Source organism: Amblyomma americanum, chromosome 1, assembly GCF_052857255.1.
Source record: "Amblyomma americanum isolate KBUSLIRL-KWMA chromosome 1, ASM5285725v1, whole genome shotgun sequence".
Taxonomy (NCBI): Eukaryota; Metazoa; Arthropoda; class Arachnida; order Ixodida; family Ixodidae; genus Amblyomma; species Amblyomma americanum.
This window is the reverse complement of record NC_135497.1, coordinates 535,616,313-535,641,896: the sequence shown is the minus strand read 5'-3', so window position 1 is coordinate 535,641,896 and position 25,584 is coordinate 535,616,313. Positions and strand designations below refer to the sequence as shown.

General features: G+C 46.2%; 1 protein-coding gene and 1 pseudogene across 1 annotated transcript in view; both read right to left on the bottom strand.

The window, feature by feature from the left end:
* Window positions 1-25,584, bottom strand: part of LOC144129205 (hemicentin-1-like) — a 414,526-nt gene that overhangs the window by 72,075 nt on the left and 316,867 nt on the right. The window contains exons 31-32 of the mRNA XM_077663195.1: window positions 19,004-19,216; window positions 2,589-2,735 (exon numbers count right to left, since the gene is read on the bottom strand). Coding sequence (XP_077519321.1) covers window positions 2,589-2,735; window positions 19,004-19,216 — 360 coding nt within the window. The remainder of the gene's footprint in view (window positions 1-2,588; window positions 2,736-19,003; window positions 19,217-25,584) is intronic.
* On the bottom strand, window positions 13,632-17,534 carry LOC144105053 (NADH-ubiquinone oxidoreductase chain 5-like; annotated as a pseudogene).

The following is a 25,584-nucleotide window of genomic DNA, read 5'->3' as shown; positions in this document are numbered from 1 at the left end:
AGGAAACTGCATTCACTTCCCATCGGGGATTGTTCGAATTACTACGATTGCCTTTCGCTTTGTGCCATTCATTTGCGACCTTTCAGCCAGTAATGGCTATTGTGCTCGGAGAGGCTAAATTTAACTATGCTGTGGCCTACATGCATAGCGTAGCAATGTTCTCACAATGCCTGGAAGAGCATCTCATTCATCTAATTAATCTCCTACAACGAATGAAGAGCGCAAGCATCAGCATTAACCCCGGCAAATTCCAGTTGGTGACAAGCAATATGGACCTCCTTGTTTCATTGTATGAACCAATTTATATTACGACAATTTAAGTCACCAAATAAAATTAGAGTATAGTTCGGAAAATGCGTACATATTACGCATAAATTCGATTAAATTCGGAAGAAAAGGAATCACTCATATTAGGCGAACGGTAGACAGCACCGATGATTACATCATTTGAATCGCACTTTAAAAGAACCCAAACACATTCAAGAAAAGTAATGAATACCGTGATTACCGGTGCAGTCAATAAAACATCTTTTAACGCCAAAGTACACCACCTCTTCTACGATTTGGTCTACCGCATTGGAAGATATTAAACCCTGTTTCGCTAACAAAAATTGTCTTATACGGAATAACAACAGTGACATCAGTGAACCATGTTTCCGTGAGTGCCATTATTGAAGCGGAGCATGAGGGAATCGGTGAAGACAATTCAACACATTCAGATACAACACTTTTGATGTTATTGTAAAGGAAAAACTGGTTTTATCAATGCTACATTGAGACGTTTGTCAAGATGAGAAACGTGGGCCTGGTTCGAGGTAATCACTGCAGAAGGACGTCATTCTTGTGTGGAGTGCCAAGAAACGCAAACTACGCGACCAGCTTCATTGTCCTACGCATAGGCATCATTGTTAATTTTAAGGTTATTGAAAGCGAGAAGAATGCGGCCATCCACTTTCTTTGCAGATTTTGCCAGCTGCTATAGATGACGGTGTTTTGCCCGGACGGCCTCGGAGTAATCACGACCGATGCTGAAGTCAATGTTCTTGAACTTGCGGCGACTACTTAACGCCGATTCAGCTTCTTTATCTTTCTTTCTGATGCCAAATCGATCGCTTAGAGTCGAGGTAAACCGTCAGAGAGCAAGCTAATATATCTTCTACTGACAGGGAATGGTGCGGCGCTAAGGGGGCGCAAACTGTGGAACAATATGTGCCAAGGAAGAAATGACCTCCTTGAGCTCTTTTTTTGCTTCTAATATGCAACGCAGCTGTACAGCGGCAAGCGTGTAAGTGGCCTTCTGAAGCGGCGAAGCTATGGGGGCTGTGACAGCCCACATTTGCCAATTTGCTTTGTACAGCGCAGCTTTCCCGCTTCCGCGCCAACATAGCGAATCCGCGATCACGTGGCCACCCTGCGCCTCGCGATAATTTCGCCTTCCTCAGGAGAGGCCGGGAGTCGAAACAAAAAAATAGCGCTGCTGCGCTGTACTAACAGGTGAAGCGTCGGGCACGGAACGTTGTATGTGTGTGGGAAGCCAAAGCCACAAAACAAGCGGCAGCAGGTAAAACAGGTGACGAACGCTGTCGACACGGTGCACAAGGTCCTCACGTCGGTGCCAATACATTTTTCACAGGACCAGGTGCTCGTTATGACCTTTCCAAAACTGAAACAGAATAGACTCATATGCGTGGCAGCAGCATTGAAATCAAATGTAACAAATTGAAAAGCACAATGTGCGCAGGCGCTAATCATCGGCCTTACCAGGGGCGATTGATTGATTAATTGATTCATTTGAAGGGGCTACGGGGGTTATGAATTGCAAGGATTAGAGATGGAAGCAGTGGTCGGCATTCCTCAGTCCGCGAGTTCGTTGGCTTTAGCTGCATCTTTTGCCCGTTGGATCAGCCAAACGTGTCTAGGCGGGTCTGAGCCAGTCGGAAGATCCTCTCACTCCTCATGACTAGGGCTATCGATCTATGTTTATAGTGGATTAAGCCGGCGACCCCACGTAGAGCGGTATAGTTTTGCAGAGTCTCAGCATCTGACACATGCTGCCTTGAATCGTGTAAGGCCATGTTTTGTGATATATGGCCCAGTTTGGAAAAGAGTTTGTAGCCGCGTCCATATGGTTGCTGAGTATAGGCTTAGGCTGTCATGCGGTAACACATTTTTCCTTCACCTTTCTTTATAGGCTCCAGTTGTTCCCCCATATGTTTCCTGTACAGCAAATGATGCTACCGGTGACCCTGCACCCGGACCAGTGAAACTTCGCACGACGGTATCTACGTTGGTGTTACCCTAGAGCCCAGCGCCCAGGAGAGACAAGAAAGAACGCATTAATAGGAGTGGAATTCCCATTTAACTTTTTAGCGAAAGAACCCTTGTGACTTAAGCAACCGCTGGCACTGCGCATACTGCCGCCAAACAACGTTGTTCCGTACAAACGGCACCCATTTCGCAATGTTGCCATCAACACATGCATGACTGAAGGGGCACCACGGCTTGTAAACTGGGCAGCATGAGGCACATTGTTTTGCACACTCAGAAAACAAAAGCATATCCCCTGTGTACACAGTCATTCAACATACCCTCGCATGCGCCTCTCACTGGTAGGTATCCTTCTGGGCAAGACCACTCTCTGATGAAACCAATCGGAGGCGCTGCACGCAATTCCTGCAGCCATCCCGTAATCAGTGTATTGTTTCGAAGATCACCAGTAGAGGTCCCGAACGGGGCTGTGCAAAAAAAAAATTGCAGATGGTTTAGGATGGCTAAGCGCGGAATATCGTGCATATCAATTGTTGGGAGGGCAATTAAAGTCCTAAGTACAAAAGCCATTTCACTAAAGGCCTTTACCATAAACGCTTTTGGCTTAAAATTTAAAGCCTTCACTCGGAAGGCATTTACCGAGAAGGCCGCCAAACCAAAAAGGCCTTTGCACTAAAAGCCTTTACTACAAACACCTTTGACCTTACGGTATTTGCCTAGAAGGCGTTGAAGGTTTACCATGTGTACCCTTCACCCAAGTGAATGCCGTCAAGTGCACACACAGTCCTCGCAGGTTACCCGCAAACCGGTGGGCAGATGGACCACCTGACAGAGAGCAGGTTTCAGACACGTACGTACTGTACGCATGCCCAGAATAGGAAAATGCGCCTAGTAGTGCTATCACACTAAAAACAAAAAAGCGGTTAATATAGAGGTTTAACGTCGCAAAGCGACTCAGGCCATGAGGGACACCTTAGTGGAAGGTTCCAGAAATTTCGGCCACCTGGGGTTCTTTAACCTGCACTGACATCGCACAGTACATGGGCCTCTAGCTTTTCGACAGCATCTAAATGCGTCCGCCGTGGACGGAATCGAGCCCACGTATTTCGGGTCCGGAGCCGAGCACCACAACCACTGAGCCACCTACAATAAGAAACAAAATAAAACAAAAATTCAACAACGAATCGCCTCCAATCTGCAGTACAAATAAAAGGAGCCCTGCATAATGACATGTCCGAAAGTTCATGCAAGGGGGTATTTTATCAGAACAAAAAAGTGAGATGTGCAACCTCCGAACCGAGCAAGAAACTGTATAAATATGAAGGCCACCAACAGAAGCTATCTATTCGGCTAACCTTTCAGGAGCCTGTCATAGGAAGTCCTTCGTAGAACACTAAACTGTCATTGTTGTATATTTTTATTGACGGCCATATTTCGTTCAGAAGAGAGCAAGGCCAAAAGGCGTTGTGTGACAGAAATTGCGGCTCGGGTAGCGAGCTGAAGTTCTTGTTGAGGTCCCGCCAATGCGGAAAAAAAATTCGCTGTGGCAGTTATCGTTCAGTATATATGTGAAAGACACTCTAGGCGAGATACGTCAGTTAGTTTCATCATCTAATTATTGCATGCATTTTAAACACGTGCATTAATCTGCTGAGAACAAGTTTAAACGCACTCGGCGTCAGCTTAAGCTTAGAAAAAGCAGAGCCCCCGTCAAGGTTTTCTGCATGCGGACAAGAGTTGGCCATAGCTCCGAAGGCAGCGCTATATCGTTGAGCTTTTAACAGGCAACTCCAGTGATTTTTTTCAATGCACTCAGAATATGGTTGATTTATATTACTTAGGGGCTCCCGCATCAAAGCACGCGATTCTTTTTACTGAAATGCTCAAATAAGTTCAAATGTGAAACCAGGAACTCAAACCGAAACCGCAATTTCCGCGCGCAGCCCGCAGGGCTGTTTGAGTAGCGTCAGTGATGACGGCGGTATTTTCAAGAGGGCCACATCTGCGCAATCGAATTTGTTCTTGCGTTAACTTCAACCAGACACATGCTTTACATTGTATAACTGCTTATCATTTTATAACTTATATCTAGAATTTGGGTCTCAGTCTAAGTGCACCCATCCCTGTAAAAAAGCTGGCTGGGATTGACAGTATGCGGAAATAAATAAATAGTCTGGATGGCGAAGGACTGCAGCGATGGTGCAGAGGTAGAGCATCCGCCTCGCCTGCAAGACGGCCGGGGTTCGAATCCCAGTGCCGTACACTTCTCCACTGGAAGTTGCAAAAAATCTGCGTCCCGATTGAATTGCAAAACTAGGCCTGGGGTGCGGCTCGGTAACCAGGGCCGACAACGCACTTCCTCACCAGAGCAGGATTTGGTCACCCTGGTGTAGTACTTGGCCACAACCTTCTAAAAAACAAACATATTTAAACTATCAATCAGGTAATTAAGAAATGCGGAAATATAACCAACCCCTATAATACCGCTATTCATATATGGGGCAGAAAAGTGGAAGCTAACGAAAAGGCTCTAGCTTAAGGACAACGCGCCGAGCTGTGGAAATGAAAATGACGGGTGTAACGTTATGAGGCCGGAAGCGGGCAAGTGGGTGAGCGATCGAACGCGCGTAAATATCATCCTAGTCAAAATCATGAGGAAGAAATGGGCTTGGAGAGAGCATGTTATTCAAACGTAAGATAACTGCTGGTTCTTAAGGGTGACAGAGTGGATTATTAGAGAAGACAAGCGTAGCAGAGGGCGGAGGAAAGTTAGGCGGATGAATTGAAGAAGTTTGCGGGAATACGGTGGGCGCAGTTGGCAAGTGACAGGGTTAATTGAAGAAACGCGGAAAAGGCTTTTCTCATGCAGTGGGTGTAGTCGGGCTGACGATGATGATGGTGGGGAAGGAACTCTCGGAGCCCTTGGAAGGTGCAGAATCCATTTCCACTCCGTATCCCAGGTTTCGACTTGAGCCGCAAAAAATTGTCAGTACGGCATGGGGCAGGAGGGGGATTTTTGGTCAGCGCATCGTAAAGAGGGCGTATAAATTGAAGTTCTGATTCTGCATCGTCACGTCGTCTTTCCGCACACCATTGTTCATATCACCAACAACTGCATCTACCTACCTGTTCTCAACTTCGGCCTGTCTCCTGAAGTTCTTCCCGCCGCTATTTCACTTTCTGACCTGTCCTCATTGATCAGTTTCTGACCCAACGACTGACGTCTATAACACCTCTGCATCCCAGCCCTCCCGTACGGATCCTATTTCCACGATAATCACGGACGATCTGTGTCCTGGTGACTTCACTGCTCATCGTAGCCTCTTATCCTCCCACAGCGACATTTTTTTACATTGATAACCGTCTCTAGGGTCGAATTTCTGTTGTCGCACACCGTACTGACATCGGCAATGTCCTCCTGATTTACAGGCTGCCCTATAGGGTCTCCTTCTGTTTGCGCCGTGTCATCCAGGAGGAGGTAGACAAGATGTTGGCCGCAACATTATCCAGCCTTCGAGTAGTCTTTGGGCATCTCCTGTCGTGCTTTCAGAAAAGAAAGATCAAACCTGGCGATAATGTGTCAATTACCGCCACATGCATGCCATCACAAAGAAAGACGTCTACTCTCAGCCCCGAATTCACGACGCTTTCGATTGTTTCCACGGCGCTAGATAATTTTCTTCCATGGATCTTCGCTCATGTTACTGGCAGATCACTGTCGACGAACGGTACTGTAAAAAAACTCTTTTTCACCCCGGACGGCCTGTATCACTTTAAAGTCATGCCTTTCGGCCTCTGCAATGCCCCTGCGGCCTTCGAGCGCATGATGGACTCCCTCCTGCGTGGCTTCGAATTAACGACGCACCTCTGCTACTTGGACGACGCGATAGTTTTGTCGTCCACATTCCAAAGCCACATGCGCTGCCTTTCAGACACCCTTGCCGTCTTTCGCCGCACTGGTCTGATGCTGAACTCGAAGAAATGTACCTTCAGCCGCCGTCAGCTCAAGGCCATTGGGTGCTTGGTAGATTCTGTCGGCATCTAACCCGACCCCGACAAAGTCCGCGCTGTGAGTTCCTTTCCTACTCCCCGCGGCTCCGGTGCTGTCCGCACCTTTCTCGTGCTCTGCTCATATTTCCGCCGCTTCATCGAGAACTTTGAGGCAATATCCCGCCCTTTTACCACGCTCTTCAAGTAGGAAGTCGTGTTCTCTTGGGGGCCCGACCAAGCTGCTGCCTTTAAAGCCCTTATCAATGCTCTCACCGCTCCACCTGTCTTGGCTCACTTTGATGCTTCAGCCCCTACGGTGCTTCGGACCGACGCGAGCAGCCATGGCATTGGTGCACTACTTGCTCAGCAGCAACGCAATCAGCTTCGCGTCATTGCGTACGCCAGCCGTCTCCTTTCTGTGTCAGAGCGCCAACATTGTACCACCCTGAGAGAATATCTAGCCCTCGTTTGGGCCATTACCAAATTGCGCCCTTACTTGTTCGGACACCCCTCCTCTGTTATAACGGATCATCACTCCTTACGCTGGCTTTCTTCGTTCAAATAACCTATTGGCCAGCTGCGGCGCTGGTCTCTTCGCTTTCAAGAATATACATTTTCTGTCCTCCACAAGTCCGACCGCTTGCACCAAGACGCACATTGCTTGTCCCGTAAACCGGTCGATCCGCCTTCCTACAAAGAATGTGAGGCTGACGCCTGTGTTTTTTGCATATCGGACTTACGCAACATTGCTCAAGAACAGCGCTTGCATTCTTCGCTCTCACCGCCAACCGCTGTGTGGTGCTTCTGTCACCCCGTTCGTTCTCCACGAGAACATCCTCTACCGGCGTAATAGGCACCCTGACGGCACTCAGTTCTTGCTCGTGGTCCCTCAACACCTGCGCTGCAGCGTCCTTCAACGGCGTCATGATGTTCCCACGGCAGGTCATCTTAGCGTATCCCGCACGTACAACTGCGTGCGCCGTCGCTTCTTTCGGCCAGGCCTCTACCGCTCTGGCCGGAGCTATGTGGCCGCTTGCGAGCTCTGCCAACGCCACAAGACGACCTCAGTTCTCCTCGGCCCTTTTACGGCGTCTTCCATGGGGAACAAGTGGATCGCCGTCGTGACGGACTACTCGACGCGCTACGCTACCACATGAGCGATTCCAACCAGCTGCGCCACTGTTGTCGCTGGCTTCCTCCTCCACGACGTCATACTCCACCACGGTGCTCCACGTCACCTGCTCACCGATCGCGGCCGCTGCTTTCTTTCCCAAGTGGTCGCTGAACTTCTCCAGTCTTGCTCCGGACCTCAAAATTTCGCTCCGGCCTACCACGCACAGACGAACGGCCTCACCAAACGTCTGAACCGTATCCTCACGGACATGATTTCTATGTACGTCTCTGACCATTACCGTGAGTGTAATATTAGCCCCCCCCCCCCTCCATTTGTGAATTCGCATACAACTCCACACGTTACGACACAGAAGGTTTCTCTCTCTTTTATCTCCTGTTTGGCCGCGATCCTTTGCTTCCCTTCGACAGTGAATTGCCGGCTACCGCCTCTACTACTACTTATGCTCGGGACACCATCGCCCGCGCCAATGCCCCCCGTCTTGTCGCCCGCCAGCGGTTGTCGGCGTCCCAATTAAATCATAAACGCCGTCATGACTGTCACCGTCGCGATGTCACCTACACTCCTGGCTCCTTTCTGTTGCCATGGACCCTGTCCCGCCGTGTGGGCCTGTGTGAAAAACTTCTCCCGCGATATAAAAGCCCTTCCGTGTTGAAACGTCTCGTGACTGTGGTGACGTATGAGATCACCCCGCTGCATCAACTGTCCTCTCCCGCTACACCTATAGGTGTGCGCCGAGGCATCTTCGCGCCGCCGCCGATTTCCCTCGCTGCGCCACCGCCGCATGCGCAAACTAATCGGCGCGCTGCAGCTGCCAACGCTTTCACTTGTGGCGATCGGCGCGCCCTCTAAGTATGAATAAAAAGATTTTTCCCCGCAAATCTAGCTGCGTTCGAGATTTTGTTTTGTCTTGTTTAATTCCCTGCCTGGGGCAGATAATCATGCCAAGAAATTGAGCAATGAAGCAACTCAAAACAAGCCAAAGCAACCTTGATCTCCGCACGCCTGCGCATGCTTATCGTTACCAGACAACGCAATGTTGGATTCCGAAACTTCTTAAAAAGCGCAAGATGGCGCGGGTATAGTGAGCCGGAGTACCCGGGTTCGAACCCGACCGCCGCGGCCGCTTTTCGATGGAGGCGAAACGCAAAAGGCGGCCGTTGGCTGTGCGATGTCAGTGGACGTTGAAAATCCCCAGGTGGTCGAAATTATGCCGGAGCCCTCCACTCGGCTCCTATTTCTTCTTTCAATCCCGCCTTTGCACCTTGCCTTTGGGCGCGGTTCTAACTCCAGACAAAATGGCAGATTGAACAGACAACATGCTACGCATTTCATGCCGCGAACGGTTTGGTGTCCACTGAGATAAGTGAGACAGTTACTGCGCCATTTTCTTTCCTCAAAACCATTTTTTTTTTCAGTGAGAAAAATCAATGGTCTCGGAACATGGTTATCACGACTCGAGGTCGTGGGCACTGTGGCTGCGCGTGTAATCGGCGATATGTCTGAAAACGTCATTGACGCATCGTTACATATCTCAGCTGGAAAAATGTTCACCTGCTACAAAAAAAATATTTTAATTGTTTTTTTATTCTGGGAAAAGGCCGTTATAAGAACAGTTTAAAATAACAAATGGTGATTAATATTCAAAACAAGCGATTTCACAAACTGTCCAGTCGGAAATGTTTGTGTTACATCATCGACTCATTGGATGACAGGTAAAGGGCTGAACAAACAAAAGTTGGTCATAGAAGAGGTTGTTTCCTTTTACATAAAGAATAATGTAAAAACACAATCTCATTCGGAGCAATTGGAAGTATGTGTCACATGCGTCGGTGCCGGCTTCGCAATAATAGAAGAATTGACAGACTCTGTGCAATGGAAAAATTTAACAGAGGCAAAGCAAAAAAAAAACAGAAAACAATTGCGACTACGGAGCAGAAAACAAGAAAGGTTCTGCACATTCGTGGAGCAAGAGGTATATAAACAGAATAAGATACGCGCTTGAGATATGTGCCTTTTTTTTAAATATGGCGCTGTAAGAAATAAAAAGATTTACAGACCAATTTGCATTTCTTCAAACCTTCAACATCTCTGTATTCTGTCCTCTCAGCCCTTAGTAAGAGAAGCCCTAAAATTTGTACCAGTTTAGCAAAGAAGGCTGTAGCAAAATAGCTTTTTAAATATGTGGTTCACCTTTCCACGCCGCCGGCGCCGCGCCGCCGACGCCGACTAGAAACGACCGCCACGCCACCGCTGTTCGAAACAGACACCGCGCACACCTCCAGCTACACCCCGCACCGACATCTTACATGTGTCACGCCTCAGGCCTTACACCTCGCATTCTCCCACGCCAGCATAGTGCCGACTGGGCCTGCGCTTTTGCAGCGGGGGAAAGGGCTACGGACGCTGGAAGGATGACGAAGTGTGGTGAACGTCGACGACGACGCTGTGGCGCGCGCTTACGTGTGCTGGTCGGCTGCTGTCCCAGGCGATTGATCCTCCGCCTAGCGGATTACCTCGGTTGTATATAGCCATTACGTAACAATATCATTCTGAGAAAATTTTACTTTCAAATCCTATTTTATTTCAAAACAATTTTTTTTGGATGGGCGCACGGACGGACGGACGGACGGACGGACGGACGGACGGACGGACGGATGGATGGATGGATGGATGGATGGATGGATGGATGGATGGATGGATGGATGGATGGATGGATGGATGGATGGATGGATGGATGGATGGATGGATGGATGGATGGATGGATGGATGGATGGATGGATGGATGGATGGATGGATGGATGGATGCTCAGCTCAGCTTAGTTTTTTCTTTATTTTTGTTTAACTGTGATGTAGGTTATTAAAATTCGCCATTATCTTAAAATACGTCTTCCTACACTTTTAACCTAATGTCGCTTTCCTGCTTTCGAGCCACCAATCTTCCAAGTGCTTTTTCTAAATTCGACCGCAGATTTATTTACATGATCATTGTTATCTCTAAACCCAAGGGCCTCATGAAGAGTGAATGTGCCTGCATGGACGTCGGGATGGATACCATCACAACTGAGTATGATGTGTTCTGTTGTTTCTACAGATTTACCACACACAGGACATATGTCGTCTTCGTTAAATTTCTCTTTGTAGGTGCGCGTTCTCAGACATCCTGACTTAGCTTCAAAGATTAGGGCACTGCCTCTTGAATTATCATGAAACGCTTCCATCCTGATCTGCCTTTTCCAGTATTGATATAAATCTACACTGATTCTTTTCTATTGAATCTATCCAATTTTTACCTTCTGCGTTTTTAACCTGTCGTTTAATGATCTTTCTTTCTCCGTCCTCGTGTCTGCTATACCTACTGCTTAGTTTCCTAGTTCTTCTCCACCATTTTGAGTCAACGCTCTTTCTGCATAGGTATTTAAATACCTTAGCTGCCGACGTGTTATCGTCCAATTTCATCAGGCGTTCTCCCTATAGTATTTTACTCTGAGCTTCCCGTGCTTCGAACGATGCCCAGCCCTTATCCTCTTGTACTGCCTCGTTTCTGGTTTTCCCGTGGGCACCTAGTGCTAATCTTCCGACAGTTCTCTGAATTACTTCTAATCACGACTGAACTTCTGCTTTTAAGCGCAGAACTGCATTCCTTAAAGTAAGCTCCGGCACCATTATTCCTTTCCAAATACCTCTCAGTACCTCATAATTGTTATACACCCACAATGCCCTATGTTTCATTATCCCGGCATCTCTTCGCGCTTTTGCTAAGAGAGACTGTTCGTGCTTTTCCGCGTACATCTGCCTTTCGTTTACCCATACTAAACAAAAATACTCACACTTTAGGATCGAGTAGAAAACGTTTCAGATCTTGATTTTTGTACTTGCTATCCTCTGGCAATACTCGTTCTTTACTTTGTTTTGTTACACCTTGGTTTTTCCTCTTTCTGTTCTTTGCTTCACTTCATGCAAATCAATTGTACAATTTTTTTGCCACGTTTCTTGAAATGTGTTTTTTATGTATGACTTATGTTATTTACCTGCTATAACTTCAGTGCTCCGAATACTCTACAAAATTTGTATTTACTGTTCAAAATTAGAGGTAACATGTCTGTTTTAATTAAAATATGATGTTACTGACACTGCTATGTATCGGCCTTCTTGGCCTTAGTCAAGCTGCATGAGCCGCTTTTAGCCAGGAAGAGCCTCCAGGCACTTTCTGGGAAAAAAAAACATACGCCGAGATAATTGTATTCGGCCACTCGGCGTATTTCATGGCCTTGCATTGCAAGCTCCGGATCCGTTGTGTCGTTGAAAACCATCAAACAAGACATAGTTGCGCTAAAACTGAAACCTAGACTGTATCCTTCGTCTCCGCAGCAATTTATCAGAGTTTGCAAATCTTCCTGGCTATCTGCTAACAGTACAATATCGTCCGCATACATTAAACCTGGTAGTAGTTGCTCAACAACCTTTCCGCCTAATCTGTACGACAAATTATAACCTGGATTGCTTCCTTGTAGCCTTCTTTCTGTGCTTATCATATAAAGAAAACATTCAGTGCAGTTTTCTACACTTATCAACAGGTTGCGCCACAAATCCCTTTGATTCAGTTTGTTTGTTTGGTCCAAATGTCTTTTTGCTTGGTTTGGAAAATGCCTGAACAGCAGTGAGATGCCTGGTAAGTGAATGTACCTGTTTCTTGCACTGCAGCAACGTTCAGAGAAAAAGGAGGGAATGTAAGCTCATGTTTTCTGGCGAAAATAACTTCGTATGAATGAATCTTGCAGCACTCGCGCGTTTTGATGCCTGTAGTGTGAAGGTTTGGTTTGGTTTATGGGGGTTTAACGCCTTAAAACGACTCAGGCTATGAGAGACGCCGTAGTGAAGGGCTCCGGAAATTTCGACAACATGGGGTTCTTTAACGTGAACTGAACATCGCACAGTACACGGGCCTCTAGAATTTCGCCTCCATCGAAATTCGACCACCGCGGGCGGGATCGAACCCGTGTCTTCTGGGCCGGCAGCCGAGCGCCGTAACCACTCAGCCACCGCGGCGGCTTTGTAGTGTTAAAGTTAGCGAGTCTAGTGCGTTGGCAAACTTGACGCTGGAGCTGAATACCACGATTTGGTTTATATTGTTTCTTTTTGCGTAGAAGGCCGAAAATACCTGAGCCCGGAGGAAGCCTTAGAGCTTTATTTTAGTTTACTGGAGAAGTCGAACGAGAGCGCAGATGAGTACTGCGATAGTTCTGACGAGGAGGACTTAATGCTTGGTACCGATGAGAGCTGCGAAGAGGGCGAGATTTCGCCACCATTAGCTGTTTTCTCGACAAGCAAGCGTAAAAGAGTTGCGCGCAAACCTTACTCAGGAAAAAGAAAAAAAAAACAGAAAAGGGCCAAGAAGCCTCCTGGATTGTTAGATGATATTACAGCCAGCCAGTGGGACATGTCGAAATTCATTGCGACGACTCCTGCAAATCACAATGCGCTTGGATCTTATAAGATCTTGGAAAGAAACACCGCCCTTGAAGCATCGATGCTGTATTTCGATGACGACGTGATCAAACATATCGTAGATCAAACAAACTTATATGCAGCACAAGCCAGCCGCAAAGAAGGGACGACACTCACGTGCGTGGAGCTTCGTGCTTACCTTGGTGTCCTGTTTTTGAAGGGCGTGAATCGTGTGCACCAGCTGCAGATGTAGTGGTGTTCGGACAGTTTATTTCATGTAAAAAAAATTCCACAAGTAATGACCTACAAACGGTTTCAACTGATAACAAACCGTCTCCATCTCGCTGACTATGACAAAATGTCCGAGTCCGGCTCAAAAGATTTTGACCGCTCAAATAAAGTTCGGCCATTGATAGAGATGGTGAACGAGAAACTTCAGGCCAACTACTCGCTTCCAGTCACTTCGCTGTTGATAAGATCTTGATTCTCTTCAAAGATCGTTCACGCATGAAAAATACATGCCAATGAAACCAGAAATCAAAGACAGGATACAAAGTATGGTCTCTAGCGCATTCTGGGAAGGGCTATCTCCTCAAGTTCCAGCTCTATGAAGAAAAGAGCGCGCAGAAGACAGAACCTTGGGCGAAAACGTTGTCCTGACTCTGGCCGATGGCGCCGTCCCTGCTGGCTCGCAGTTATTTTTTTGATAATTTCTTCAGCTCTACCAAGCTGCTTCAAGAGCTTCTAGAAAGACATTCTTGCTTGTGGCACATTTCGAGTGAACAAGAGGGATCTACCACCCGAAGTCAAAGTCGACAACAAGCTGGACGGAGAGTTCTACATTTGGAGGAAAAAGGCTGATGTGGTAGCCTACCAACGGCGAGACTCCAAAAATGTGCACATTATGTGGAACTATCATGGCCCTGAAAGTGTTGTGGCTGTCCAGCGAGCCCTTCAAAACGGGAAAAAAACAGCAGTGTTGCGGAAGAGTACAACACATGGATGGGTGGAGTTGACAAATTTCACCAGAAAAGGAATACCGTTCCAGCAGACCGCCGTTGAAAGCGCTGGTGGAGCCGTATTTTTTTACTTCATCTTGGGCGCAGTGGCGGTCAGTGCTTTCATTCAAATTTCCTCCATGAGGCCTGCGACGTATCTGCAGTTCCGCCTGATGCTTGGGCGTCAGCTGATAGCCCAAAACACCTTTCGGAAATCAAGAAACACTATGAAAGCGCACTACAAAAAGAAAGGTAAGAAGAATGGACGCGCAATGAGTGGTGTTCCTGATGTGCGCCAATTTCCCGGAAATGGCCACCATCCCATGCTCACTGGGAAACGACTGCGGTGCCGGTGGTGCTCTACAAAGCAGAAGGAAGTGCGCACCAAATACTTTTGCAAAATGTGCAATGTGCCACCTTGCGTCGCTTGCAATGGCCCGTTTCGCTGCCGCTGACAACTTTCCTGAGGTGGATGGTGGCACATACCCTGTCCCACATGATGAATACACCCTTATGTGTTTGGTGGGACATACGCTGTCCCACTTTCTTCTCTTTCAGGAACAGACAATTTCCGTTCTGTTTTTTTGTTGCTTATAATAAAGCTGGCCCAGAAAGTGTCTGGTGATGAAAAAAGTGCCTTTTTTTCGTTGCATCCGTAAAAGGGTTAAGATTTGTGATGCACCATAATTAATTGTTTTTATTTTAAATTTCGAGTATTAATAAAGATTAAACTTATAGTGGTATACAGACTGATGTAACTAATTTTAGTAAGATTTAGCTCTTTTATCCATTAAAGAGCAAATTCCTCTGAAAAGGTTAAAGCACTGCCATAATTATTTGTTTTCATAATCTTAATTTACTGACAAGACACAGTTTCTAATAACAGGATTAATAAAGTTTCTAATCCAAGTCTACTAAAGAAATTTCTATCCCAAGTTTTCATAAAATTTTCAAAACTTCACTTTTTTAAAATATAAATGTTATAATTCCTTTCTAAACTTTTCAATGTAAAAAAATCTATCTGCTGCTGCTTGCACAAATATAGCTATATGTTTTCATAAGTTTTAATAATTTTTAATTAATAAATATATTGTGTTTTCTGTATTTATTATTATGAATTTTTTGTTTAAACTTATATAATTATTCTTGGCAATCGGCAAGATCTTATTCACTCGTTAAAAATTTACTTTTGCAACTCCTGTCTATTAGTTGTCTCGATCTATTAAAGAAATGTATGCTAAATATTGTGAAGCTATTTTCCACCATTTAAACCAGTACTGGCTTAGAGCTAGATGATACATTTACTTTTTCTGCGAACTTTTTAATTAGTAGACGTGTTGGACTTAGTGTGAACATTTGTTTCATCTATGCAGTCAAGTAAATGCGATAGTCGCATGTCGCCCCTTACTTAAAAAAGATGTAACCATATTCTGCGAAGTAAAACGCCTGAATTAAAGAATTATCTTGGTAGCATAACTAATGTAACTTCTCCTTTTACTATTATAACTTTAATCATTTTATTTACTTACTAAAAAATCTAAATTTCTGTGCTATTACATCAAAAGATAAAATGTGTTTAAAGTTTATTTTTATATTTCAGTTTAATATTTTAAATTTAAAATATCAAAATTGAGATTTTTTAAATTTATCACAATTTAAACTATCATTATGAACCGAATATTACTAATGTTGTGTTTCAGTTCAAAACTGAAAATAAGAATGCTATTAAAGTTCTTTTGAAACATTTAATGAGCGAACGTTCTCATTCATACTCAGCCCTATTTTAATTTTCAAAAATACTTCAGTTTTAGCTAAGAGTATATATCTAGATAATTTATTTAAATTGCAAATTTTATTTTAATGAAATTTATATGTATAATATTTGGATTCTTTAATGTTAAAAATTAGAGTACACTACAATCTATACTAAAACCCAAGCATGAAAATTTTCAAAAATGTTCATAGAATAGAATTTATTTTGGATTTGCTCGTAAAAATATTATGTCACCACAACATAGCAAAATACTTCTTCAATTTATTGTTCCTTTCAAGAAAAATATATGATTTGCCTAAATAAAAAAAAATAGATATAATTCCTCAAAGGTAAATAAAAGTTAAAACATATATTTCTTTTAAAAATTCTACAGTTAACTCTTTTGAATAGAGTCTGCCAAAAATTGGAAATCCTATTAAAGGTAAAAATTGAAATTATTATTCAGCTTCAAATAATTGGTCCAAGCTAGAAAAAATTACCAAGTGTTCGAATATATTGAGTTCCACGAAGAAAATGAATTGCAAGCCAGCCCACAAGGTTAATATTGATTTAAAAATACCATGTATAATAAATGAAAAAGGTGAGCTCTATTTTTTCAAATGCTGTACGTAATCACCGTTACCATTGATAATTGGCTTAAAAATGAAAAAGCAATAATTTTTAAATCCGTTTAGTCACTAACAAAATTTTGATTGAAATTACAAAAAAGTACAATTGAAACAAATAACTAAACCGCAATGGAACCTATAGTATTAGGAGTAACCAAAGTTGACGAATGTACCAAAGATGACAGAGCAGTTGTAGCTGCTATTGCATCATGAAGTCAAGTTGAAAAAGAAATTTGAGCTATTCTAGTTACACCTGAGCTCTGTGCTGTGGCTTAGCGGCTTCAGTATTGTGACTGAGTGGGAAAGAAACAACAGATATCTTGTTGCGCCTGCGGCAGTAATTATTTGGCTGTTTGAAGTCTGTTTTATGCGTGGAGAAGTCACTGCTGCTGCACAGGAATCTAGAAACTGTCACGCTATTGCTCTCCTCAGTGCTCTGGTTCCCCTTCGTAATACTATAAATTATACAGATTGACGGATGGTGCATTGCAGATTCACGGATTCCGTCAATCTGCAATGCACCATCTAGCCCGTCAGCAGGTATTAAATTATACAGGTTACCGAATTTGAGTTAGATTACAGTACCCTCGTAGTGCAAGCGTTGATACTGTTCACAAAGCCAGCTTCGCAGGTATCTTTGCAGCATGAAGAATGAGCCACGAATGATAACTAGTTTAGCAAAGTTCATTTTTTGTGCCGTTAATTTTCTCAATTTCTCGCCTTATGGCTTTTCCAGTAACAATATCCTGCAACTAGTGGCGTTTCCTTCTGGATTATGTTATCTAGAGGTGTGTAGATGATCCGATGCGACAGCGTCTTGCTGATGCATATTTGACAAGTCATGTTACTCGACGACGAATATCATGAAACGTCTTGGTTCTTTGTTTTACAAATCAGAAGACAAGGAACCTGGCGAAATTGGTCCATAACCAGCTGTTTTAAATTGATGTATCTGCGACTTCAACGTACGCCGAGCAACCATTAGCGTACTACGATCTCATGGGGCCTAAAATTCCGTTAATCAGTGACAGTGGAAAGGAGAGGACAATTCCTTCAAACCAGAAAGGCAATACTATTTCTTCTTGGCGTTTTAGGAGTCCCTGCTATCTCCCTTTCCGTAGAGAATCAAGGTAATGTGGTCACAGCGTGAAAAACGACATCACGAAAGGGAGAACAGGACCCACACAACGCTCCTGTTCTCCCTTTCGTGATGTCGTTCTCGCGTTGTGACCCCATTACCTTGAATAACCAACTCGCCCGTACTTCCACCCTCGCAGACTCGCCGTCGGTATGTGCGGTATCACTTGTTTTACCATGTCGCGAAAATAGGCCGCGTACGCCAACACCTGGCCTACGTCCATAGTGTTTAAAGCTGGCTTAAACAGGAGTTACCCTCGAGTCAAACTAATTATTGACATTTAAGATGCTGCCACCCGCCAATGTGTGTCGCGCAGCGCGTGTTCAAATTTAGTTTTTTCCATTTGTTATGGAACGATGGAATTCTTTAGCGATGATGTACGCTCGCTGGAATCAAATTTATTTTTTAATAGTGTTACAAACCTGTAAATATTCTCTTGACTTGTTGTTATATATTTTAATGCTGTTCACTGCTGAATATGCTGTCCCTCTCTTTCTTTTTTCCTCCTACTCCGGCAATTTTCCTACCGTGGCTGCAGTATACGTAAATAAATAACTAAATAAATATATAAATAAATGTATCCACATTCACACCACCGCACAAGGAACACCCTGACAATGAACAGTAAGGATCACCACCGTAGCTAACGTAAATACGATGAAGAACCTTTCCCAACAGAAAGTGTAGGAACGCACAATGCCAAAATTAGTACGCCCCTTCAAAGATACATGCCACCTGGGGCCCCCTCCTTCAGCATAGGCTCGGGATGTGTTCAAAGCCCGAAAACCAGAAGCGGCTCATTATTCCATGCAGGCTCTGAAAACTCCCTAGGCTAAACTAACAAAAGCGAACAAAGGCCACCTTCCTCCTTTCAACCGAACCATCTGCTCCAGTTGTCTAGAGTCTCCCGGTGAGGCAATAAATTTCTGAACCCCGCTGCTGTCAGCTTGAGAAAAAAAAGTCTACGGCGTACACGCACGAAAACACGTACATACCACTAATTTCATTGATTCTGTGGTCGAGGCGTCAACAACAGGAGCCCTTTTCACTCACTTTCCGCCTTTTATTTTAAAGCAGGGGAGGGCGGGGAAGGAGAGGCCAACCTGGTCGTTGGAAAATAATTTATAATTTCGACTATCCAAGATAACGAATCAATAAAGGATACGCTGCATTTCTTGCCTGTAGGTATACGGCTGTTCACAGGGCACCGAGTTTTACGAAAAATGAGCTATGTTACCTACTTTTGTGTAATAAAATCGAATTCACTGGTTCAACAATCTATGGTACCAACCTGTTTTGTTAGTGCAAAAAGTACACAGAATTTCGTCTACTAACATCTAATTTCTGTTCCTAACGACCCGCTGCCGCACTGCATTCAGTGCCGCTCAACGGGGAAGTGAGACCCAAAAGTCTAGCCGGCCGGAGCTGTGTCTGGCCCATCAAAGCACCCTAGCTGCGCCTTCGGTTAGTTACGCCAGCGACACTATTGAAGGTGGGGACGCCTGCGCCATTTTCAAGTACAGATGAAGGTTCGCACTTTCAGATATTATTGCGGAAGATAGCTTTTTCACTTCTGTGAGCGAGGTAGGCATAATCTCTGCTACTAGAAGTAGCTTTTTTTTTCCAGGAGAAGAACTGGTGTCTCACCCTTAACGGCCATCAAGGCACTCGGATGGAGTCCACCTTGAGGACACGGCTTGGGTGGGCAGCGGCGGGTCTCGTAGTCGCTGCCGAGGCAGCCACGTCCTCCAGCCGAGGGCGATGGGTTATCGCAGGTGCGAAACCGACGGCGGTGGCGCCTTCTGCCGCACGTAGCCGAACACTCTCCCCATGGGCTCCACTCAGACCATCCACCGTGCACTGCGCCAGCGCACGAATAGCTCAGGTGCGGAAATGAAAAACTTGCCTGGTGGCCATAACAGTGATTTTAGAACTCCACCGTGGACTGGGCGAAATAACAAAAAGAAAAAAAACTGAACGGACTATCATAAAAAAATTAATAAAACACCGGGATCATACGGACACCACCGACGAGAAACATTATCCAGACTTTCATTAATGCCTTTGAAAAATTGAGACCTTCTTTCTTGAGCACTAAGAGAGAATTTCAGTTAGAACATGAAGATAACTGTCATTTATGACTCCATATATTTGGTGTGCAGGGCTCCAGTCGTCAATTTAAAGACCAGGATATAGCTAAAATAGGATCCGTACTACTATAGTGGCCTAAAAGTTGCGATGCCATCTTTTTGCTCAAGGCATAAAAGCATTGGTGCACACTTAAGCTCCGCAGTAAGGGTATGACGCGATAGCTTTAATGGGTCTCGGCAGCGGCTCCTTTTGTCCACGCTGACACGAACACTATTACCATATTATGTGAAAGACCACACGGCAAGCATATAAGGCCACGCTTTAACCCAGCTGTACGAATATGTCTGCGTGACCTACGTAGCGCCAGGCCTCCACCTAATAAATGCCGGAAAAGGTTGCCACGGCTTGTTCTCTCATAGGTCGATTGCCAAACAAACTTCGCAGACACTCGGTGAATTTTCCTTACATTCACTAGAGTGCAAAACAAAGCCTGCCGGGTGTACCGCAATTTGGCAAATAAGAACACATTTCAAATGACCGCCTGAACAAATATCGACAAATCTCCACCTCCCCATCTAATCTCACTGTGAAACAATTGGTGTCCAGGTTTTTGTTTCACAGAGACTAACGCGACCTTTTCCTTCTAATGTTCCTGCAGCTGCGCCTTTCATCTGGTCTTGCAAACATAATCGTTTATTCTAAAGACTGTCTTAAATACTCGTTAGCGGATACTTGTGGGAAGTTTTATTGCTTGTCGATTTCTAAAAGCACGATTTTCAGTGGAGTACCTAACCAATGTAAACGCAAACAGTTCAATTCAGATTAAGTGTACATCATGAATCCAGAACCATAAGTGTACATCATGAATCCAGTGTACATCAAGTGTACATCATTAATCCAGAACCCGTAAAGCGGAAGCCAATACATATATAAAAATGTTCTAAAACGGGTTAAAAATGTGATGGTCCCAGCGGGAGCTAAAACTTTTTCTGACTGCATACCAATACGTTGCCAGTCAAAACTCGGCTTCAAAAGAGAGGCGTGTTCCTGACATGGGGACTAACTGCCTCCTATGGAGAAACCCAGAGAGTGTCGCAGATGTAGTTCTCGATGCTGAGACGCTGCAGTCCTTTCGGATGTACTCACACCCGCTCACTCCCTGAGGTATTCGGTTTCTCGCTCTGGACAAGGAGATGATTCCATATAATGTGCTCTTCCTTCTTGGCTTCGATGCGGTCTGGAGGTCTAGAATGGCAGTCCGAAATGGGGATCCCGGTGTCGGCCGTGAGTAGTCATTTTGTTGAGAATGTATGTAAGCTGCGTGAAATTCTTAGGAGGCAAGGTTTCTGTACTAAAGTCATTCAAGTGATAGATGTTCTTGTTTAATTTAAAATACATAAATTTTGATGCCATACCAATCGCCAAGGTTGCGGTGTTTCTCTACTTGCTGCAACAGACAATAAAGTAATGCATGCGTGGCCTATCGGTAGCGTGTCTTGTTCCCAAAGTATGGGTCAGGGGTTCGATTCAAGACTAAATATCGAAACTTTTTTCCCAGCACAATTAATTTACATTATACACTTACTCGTCCTAATCACGTATGAGTGGCGTTGCGACCTTCTAGTCCCAAGTTTTTGATGTTTTAATTCCTTTCTACATCCGAAGATTAACGTCTGATGTAGCCACCTTTTCCACCAATCCGGATGTTTCGCTCACAACAACCACAATGGGCGCCAACGCATATTCTGTAGAACGGTACCCTTAATGCTCTCGCTTTAAAAGAGAAGTCACAGTGATTTCAGTGACCTTATCATTCGTACTTTACATATTTTCGATTAATGCGCGAGCTTCCCAGAAAGCTAGCTACAAACTGCTTGTTGCAGCCGTTAATTTATAGCTATATCATGCCCAGGATTCTTCAACATCAATGTTAATAGTGAGCAACTCTGGGTATTGTAAGGTACCGTTATGAAAATATTCAAAGTATTGGTTCATTCTTCTTATGAGTAGCGAATAATTAACATTAATACATTCATAGCGAAAAAAATGCAAGCCTGCCGCAGGGTAATCTGGGGATGCTGTTGAGATCGGAGGCCCCGACAGCGGGAAAAGACGAGCCCGGCAGGCGCCATCGAACTATGTTTGACCCAAAGGTGCTGTCGTCCTGAGAAGAGGATTAGGAACGGCTCCTGGCGACGGTGAGATGTGACGAAAGGCCTCTCATCCCTTCGTCCGGAGTATGGAATGCGGAGATTCTCCCGAACTGCGCCCTCATGTGGACCGGCAGAAAAACCGAACAAAGGCGCCGGACCCGCCTCGCTCGCTTGCACTTGCGCGGCCAGACAAAGCGGGGGCGGACACGGCTGATTCATCTTACCCTCTGGAATGCCCGGGGCCATCAGGACGCATCACCGCCTACAAAGCCAACGACCTTATGCACATGATCAACCCGTTGGAAACCACATTCATGGACGCCTCTTTCCCACGGAGGGGGTCACCGCCTGCTAAGCCAACGACCTTATGCACATGCTCAACCGGTCGGAAATAGCATTCCAGGATCTCAAGGCGCCAGGATTCCTTATCGCCTGTGCACGTGTTTGTGGGGGCGGAGCGGTCACGGGGTTAGAGAAGAGAGTATGAAGAGTGTGTCTGCCCATTGGACGCTTGATCAGCCACCGGTTTCCCTAGCTAGGTGCCTAGGGAATATCCACTGTATTTAAGCCGCGATTTGGCTGGTTTCACGGCACTTCATCTCTGACTTTTGGTCTCCCTGCTTCTCTTGTAAATATGTAAATAAACCTTCAAGTTTTCCAACCCTCCTGAAGGCTTCCCTCCGTCGTCTGCAGAGTTCATCGTCATGTGGTGAAGACCTTGGTCCCGATACCCAAGCATATCAACTGGTTGGCAGCGGTGGGATGGTCTGCGCCTGGTCCTGACTCTGGTATGGTAAGTGCGCGGTCTTTCTCTTGGAGCATTGCCAGGTTTTACAACTTTGGAAGATTGTTAGCCTAGGTAATCGAAGGTTGGTATAAGAGGCAGCCGGGGCTCCTCTGACCACGTGAGTAGAGATTTGTCGTTGCTTAAATAGTCATGGACTGGAAGGAGCTGCGCAAACCAGACCTAGTTCCCGTATGCGGGGAGTTGGGCATTGATTGTGGGTCGATCCGTAGAAAACCTGAATTGATTAGGGCAATTGAGGATTTCGGTGCGGACGAGGAGGAGATAGTAGAATGTTGGGAGCTAATTAAGGAAAGGGAACAAAAGAAGCGAGAGGATGAACAAAAAAGCGTGAAGAGCAGGAAAGAGAGCACGAAAGAAAGCGCGAAGAGCAGGAAGGGAGCACGAAAGGAATTGCGAAGAGCAGGAAAGAGAGCATGAAAGAGAGATCGAGAAAAAACAGCTCAATCTACAGAGAGCTCAGGCTGCACAGGCAGAACGCACTAGGCTAGAGGTGCCCAACACAGTGGCAAGCCAGGCAGCATCAAAAATAAAAATAAAGGACCTCTTGCAACCGTACAAACTTGGAGAGGACATAGGGCTCTTTCTCGTGAACTTTGAGCGGGCATGTGAAAGTTGCGAGTTCCCGACCGAGTCTTGGCCGCAGAAACTTCTGACCATTCTTCTATGTGAGGCGGCCCAAATACTCGCTCGTCTGGCAAAACAAGAGGCGGCAGACTATACTAAAGTAAAGGCAGCACTCCTAAAAAAGTATCGCCTGTCCGCAGAGGCCTTTCGGCGCCGCTTCAGGGAAGCCAGAAAACAGCCTAATCAGTCATTTCCGGATTTTTCGTATAAACTTAAGGCAGACCTGAAGGAATGGCTAAAGGGAGAACAGGCTTACGGAACTCACGATAAAGTAATAGAGGTGATCTGCCTGGAGCAGTTTTTGGCTCTTTGAGGGAAGAAATGCGCGTGTGGGTGCAGGACAGGCCAGGAAATAAAACCCTAGAAAGTGCAGCAGAGCTGGCCGAAGAGTTCCATGCCAAGCGCGTAGCAGAGGGTGCGCGTGCCCCGTAAGCCCCAAAGTGGAAAAAAAATTTCCACGGATCCAGACAGGAGGGGCAGCAAGCCGCAACTGGGAGCGGAACGAGGGCCACAAAGCAGAATCAAGCAACCCCACAAAGGGGGCGACCGAAAAAGAGAGGGATAAGGCTTTTGAAGCCAGAAAGAAACTAGTGTGTTTCCGTTGTCACGAGCCCGGTCACGTCGCCCGCGCTTGCAGGAAGCAGGAAATCGTTCTCTCCTAGGTGGAGGCGGGCGATGAGAACATGCGCCTGCTAGAGCCATACCTGAAAGACATGCAGGTTAATGAAAAACCGTGCCGGGTTCTGAGGGACTCCGCGGCCAGAATGGACGTACTCCACCCCACGTACGTGAACGCAGCTGATTTTACTGGGGAATGTGCAGGGATTAGGCAGGTGGCCGAAGAGAATAGCGCCTGCTTGCCGATCGCACGAGTTAGAATAGAGGGCCCGTTTGGCGTTCTCGAAACGGAGGCAGCGGTATCACCGAATCTGCCGGAAAAATTTCCGTACCTCTTTTCAAATCTGTCGGAGCAGATGCTCCAAGAAGAGGGTCGTAGTTTCGGCGATCGAACCGTCCAGGCGCTCACTCGTGCGAAGGCTCGCGAGATTGCAGCTGAAGTAAATCGTAGGAAGAACGAAGGCTCTCCCACGACGGGTCAGACAGGGGCAAACCCAGGAGGCGATGCTTCTGAGACGAGCGGAGAGGCTCGCGGCAGGAACAGATGCAACGACGAGTACAAGGACTCAAAGGGGGTCCAGTTCGATCAGCTCGTGGTGCCGCAGCAATATCGCGCAGGCATCCTTAAATTGTGCCATGGTGGGGGTTGGTCTTGCCACCTTGGAGTGAAGAAAACTAAAGCTAGGCTTCTACAGGAGTTTTATTGGCCTGGCTGCGTCAGGGATGTCACGCAGTTTGTAAAGTCCTGCGACACCTGTCAGCGTGTCGGAAAGCCAGGGGATTTAAGGAAGGCTCCGATGAAGCTAGTGCCCGTGATTAGCGAACCCTTCCGTCGTTTGGTGGGGGACGTAGTCGGTCCTCTACCAGTGACTCAGTCGGGCTACCGCTACCGAAAAGGGCGGGAAAACGGGAATGCCGACGGTCTCAGTCGTAGCTTTCCTGCATAATCTGGCGTAAAATGCCCTAATGCTCGAGAAAAGCTACCGTATCATTTTTGGTTTTTGTTTTGTTTTTTGTTCTTGCTTCCCCGTTCCATACCTCATTGCCGGGGAAAAAAAAAGTTTCTTACCAAATTTCAGACGCATGTCTTTTGCGAAAAAAGGAAAAACAAAGAGGAACTAGTTTTTGTTCAGCAGACTTCCGGGCGTGAGCTGTTGGCGAGGGTTAAGTCATCCAAAATTTGCAGCCATATTGCTCTGTATTAAAGACCTGGCAATGTTCTGAGGCTGGCCGCGTGCTGCCTAGCCGGAGGTAGGGGCTGAGCTCAGATCTGATCGCTAATGCTCCGTTGAGGACCCTTGCCAGCTGTGCAGGTCAAGTGGACTGACTACTACGAGGCCGACTGGGACTCTGACGCCCATTCGTGGTGCACCGACCAGCTGAAACCACTTCGTGGCGTCTTCTTGGCGGCGGACGGATTGTTGTGATCGGAGGCCCCGACAGCGGGAACAGACGAGCCCGGCAGCGCCATCGAACTATGTTTGACCCAAAGGTGCTGTCGTCCTGAGAAGAGGATTAGGAACGGCTCCTGGCGACGGTGAGCTGTGACGAAAGGCCACTCATCCCTTCGTCCGGAGTATGGAATGCGGCGTTTCTCTTGAACTGCGCCCTCACGTGGACCGGCAGAAAGACCCGAACAAAGGCGCCGGACCCGCCTCGCTCGCTTGCACTTGCGCGGCCAGACAAAGCGGGGGCGGACATGGCTGATTCATCTCACCCTCTGGAATGCCCGGGGCCGTCAGGACGCATCACCGCCTACAAAGCCAACGACCTTATGCACATGATCAACCCGTCGGAAACCACATTCCAGGACGCCTCTTTCCCACGGAGGGGGTCACCGCCTGCTAAGCCAACGACCTTATGCACCTGCTCAACCGGTCGGAAATAGCATTCCAGGATCTCAAGGCGCCAGGATTCCTTATCGCCTGTGCACG